At 38.6% G+C, this 3235-nt stretch overlaps 1 protein-coding gene across 1 annotated transcript in view; it reads left to right on the top strand.

The window, feature by feature from the left end:
• The window catches only part of HIBCH (3-hydroxyisobutyryl-CoA hydrolase), a 103414-nt gene that overhangs the window by 63827 nt on the left and 36352 nt on the right, over nt 1–3235 (top strand). The window contains exon 6 of the mRNA XM_019626482.1: nt 271–449. Coding sequence (XP_019482027.1) covers nt 271–449 — 179 coding nt within the window. The remainder of the gene's footprint in view (nt 1–270; nt 450–3235) is intronic.

Raw genomic sequence — 3235 nt, 5'->3', positions numbered from 1 at the left:
TATGTGTTGATTTGAGAGATTGACAGACTGGCTTAAGGAAGACAAGAAGAAGAAAACTTGGAAAATAAGACAACTATCTCTACATTTTTAGAAGCATCAGCTTTTCTCAGTTAAGATATCATTTATTTACATAAAATAGATGCAACAAAGTAAGAGAGAAAATGTGTAGGCTTTATTTTGCATCAGTGAAAGTGGACTGCAGCCACTATCTCAGAGAAGCAATGCTTTATTTCATCATCCTGTAAAATAGGTTGGAAAATTTTTAATTAGTGAAATGGGATTTCGGGGAAGTTGGTGTTTATGTTCATTCCTATCTCAAAAAGCAGAAATCACACATTGGTGAAATCATGTGTTTTCTTTCTTACAGTTGGTTCTCAGCCAATACTGTGGAACAGATTATTGAAATTTTACAGCAGGATGGCTCATCTTTTGCCCTGGAACAATTGAAGGTAAAATATGGATCATTTCTGCCCTGAGCATGGTGAATTCTTGTGACAGGGAAGCCTCTCTTAAGGGTGTTAGAGCTCTGTGGTGGTGACATAGCCCACAGTTTTTTGTTTGTTTTTCTGAACTCAGTTGAGCTTCAGAAAGCAGTTCCACAGAACTTTGATCTAGACTCAAGTGCCATGTCTGCCTGCTTGATGCTGAAGGAAATGCTAAGCTGTTTTAGGTCCTTTGACTGTAACACAGAAGGCCCTCAGTAAGCATGTTTCATCCCCAGTCATCCTCCTTGTCCTGTGGGAGAAGTGTTTAGGGACATTTTTATTAAGAGTTGGGTCACTGGAGAATAGTCACATTGTAATATATTGCAATTGTAACATTAATCTGTAAGTTCTCTTTAATATGCATCAGATCAGTACATGTTCTTTCTAAGCAGTAGATTGAATAAAAAAAGTGATCCTTTTTAAACTAACAAGAGGCTCCATCTAGAGCCATAGCTGAGCCTTAAGCCATGTTTCTCAGTGTGAGGTGCACTTTGATCTTTCTACAACATGACTCAACTGGTAAAGGCAGAAGAAGAGTAATTTTTGTAGAAATGAGTGAACATTGAGTACTGATACTCTTAGAACTGTCATAAGATTATAAAACTGAGTTTTCAGACTTCTAGACAAAGGAAAGAAAAAAAAAATGTTTTCCTTATACTTAAAAGATTTTACCTTGTCTTTTTCTGTATGGGTATAATTATAGCATTTCANTTCATTGGCTTCTGTAGAAATGAGACATGAAAATTTTGAAAAATAGCCAAATTCAGTTAGCACACTTTATAACAAGTCTTTTATGATACTGATTGCATTGCGTAATGCTTAGTGTCATACATTTTAATATAGATTCAAACTCCAGAGAGAAATGACAACCTGATCTAAAGAAAATTATAGTCATCTCTTTGATGTGAATCATTCTTATCTCTTTTTGTTATTGAATTACAGGACTGTTCCCTGATGTGGGTGGAGGTTATTTCTTGCCAAGACTTGAAGGAAAACTTGGTTACTTCCTTGCATTAACAGGATTCAGGCTGAAAGGGAGAGATGTGTACAAAGCAGGAATTGCTACACACTTTGTAGATTCTGAAAAGGTAATTACTTGGATGATTTCATTTTGTATTGTTGGGATAACTCGTGGGACACGGGAGGCAGTATGAGTGGTTAAGATCACAGGCTTTTGGTAGCTGTGGGTCTGAATCCTGGATCTACTGCTTCAAGCTCTGTGGCCTTAGGGAAAGTTCTTACGTTCTCCAATTTTCACTTTCCTCATAAACAAAAGGAAGATAATTATATCAATTCAAGGTTGTTTTGCCTGGCACCCTCAGTGAATATTTTTTAATGAATAATTACATTCTGTTAAAAAAAAAAAAACTACTTTAAGAAAGTCCAATATATAAAATTCTAAAGTTATATATAAAAAGATAGGCTTTTATTTTATAAAAACATTTTTGAAAGGTTCTCTTGGTTTTTAGTTTCCCTGGTGCATTTAAAAGTTAACATTTGTATGGAGTGACCGGTTAGCTCAGTTGGTTAGTGCGTCGTGCTGATAACATCCAGGTTGCCGGTTTGATCCCTGCATGGGCCACTGTGAGCTGTGCTCTCCTTAAAAAAGTCAACTGTGCCATTGTAGCATGACAGCAATGTAACCAGTGACTATGCCTGTTCCCCAATAAAAATAAATAAATAAATAAAACTTACATTTTTAAAATATGGTCTTAAAAACGTTCCTAAAGGATATCTGTTGCAAGTGACAGTGTTACTTTGCCTTTTTTAAAATCAGTGTTGCCAGTGTTTTAGCACAGAATAGGATAGTGGCAGAGAACATGCAGACAGCCAGCCTGGGTTTAAATCCTAGCTGGCATTGAGCCACTTTGGCCCCCAATTTTTTCATCTCCAAAATGGGGATAGCAGTTTTACCATAGTAGTTGAAACTACTTGTGTTAAATACAACGGAATACCCATTAAGGTGATTCTGCCTCAGAATTCCCAGCAAGAGATTTGGGCTTTATTCTGCTTCAGCTGGCTTAGCTCACTCTGATTGGACTGGTTTACAGCACCCCTGAACCACATGGGTGGGTGGGTGTATGACCCACTAGCTTAGTCTAGCTAATGCATTTCGTCCCTGGAACTGTGGAGTTGTCAGCTTCCCAGGAAACACGTGGGTCTCCAAATGAGTATCTGATCTTGAGGAAGGGTTGTTTTGGGATAGGGTAAGGAATGTTATAAAAAATGTATGAAGTAGATGCAGTTGAAGGTTGTCCCCTGTATACTGTTTGAGGGCTTTCCATCACATCGCTTGAAGTTTCAGCTCTTTCTCCATGTTATGGCATACTCAGTCGCATAGGTGGCTGTCTCGTCCTTCCCTTGAGCTTTCACTGGAAACAAACATGGGCACTCCATTATATACTCTGGCTGGGGGACACTCTTGATTATAGTGGAATTTAGTTGAGGATGCTTGGAGAGGAGCTGCTCACAGCCTTCTCCCTTGTTTGCTAGCTTGCCCAGCCGTAATATCTGCAGAGCATAGATCGCCTTTCACAGGGACTGTAGCGGGTAACAGAAGTGAGGCTTACACTTTGGGGATGGGGCTAGATAGAGGTGGGTAGAAAAGATAAATAACATTCTGTTCACCTGACTGAGTAAAGTATGATAAATGTAGAAACAGTATCCAGAGCAAGTACTCAATGGATTGAAAGGGAGAAGGGCTTACTTATAGGAAAGGACTGGAAGTTTTCTCACCGAGTTGCAGTTCA

This window comes from Hipposideros armiger, unplaced genomic scaffold (genome assembly GCF_001890085.2).
Source record: "Hipposideros armiger isolate ML-2016 unplaced genomic scaffold, ASM189008v1 scaffold_680, whole genome shotgun sequence".
NCBI classification, from domain to species: Eukaryota; Metazoa; Chordata; class Mammalia; order Chiroptera; family Hipposideridae; genus Hipposideros; species Hipposideros armiger.
This window is presented reverse-complemented; position numbering and strand designations above follow the sequence as displayed.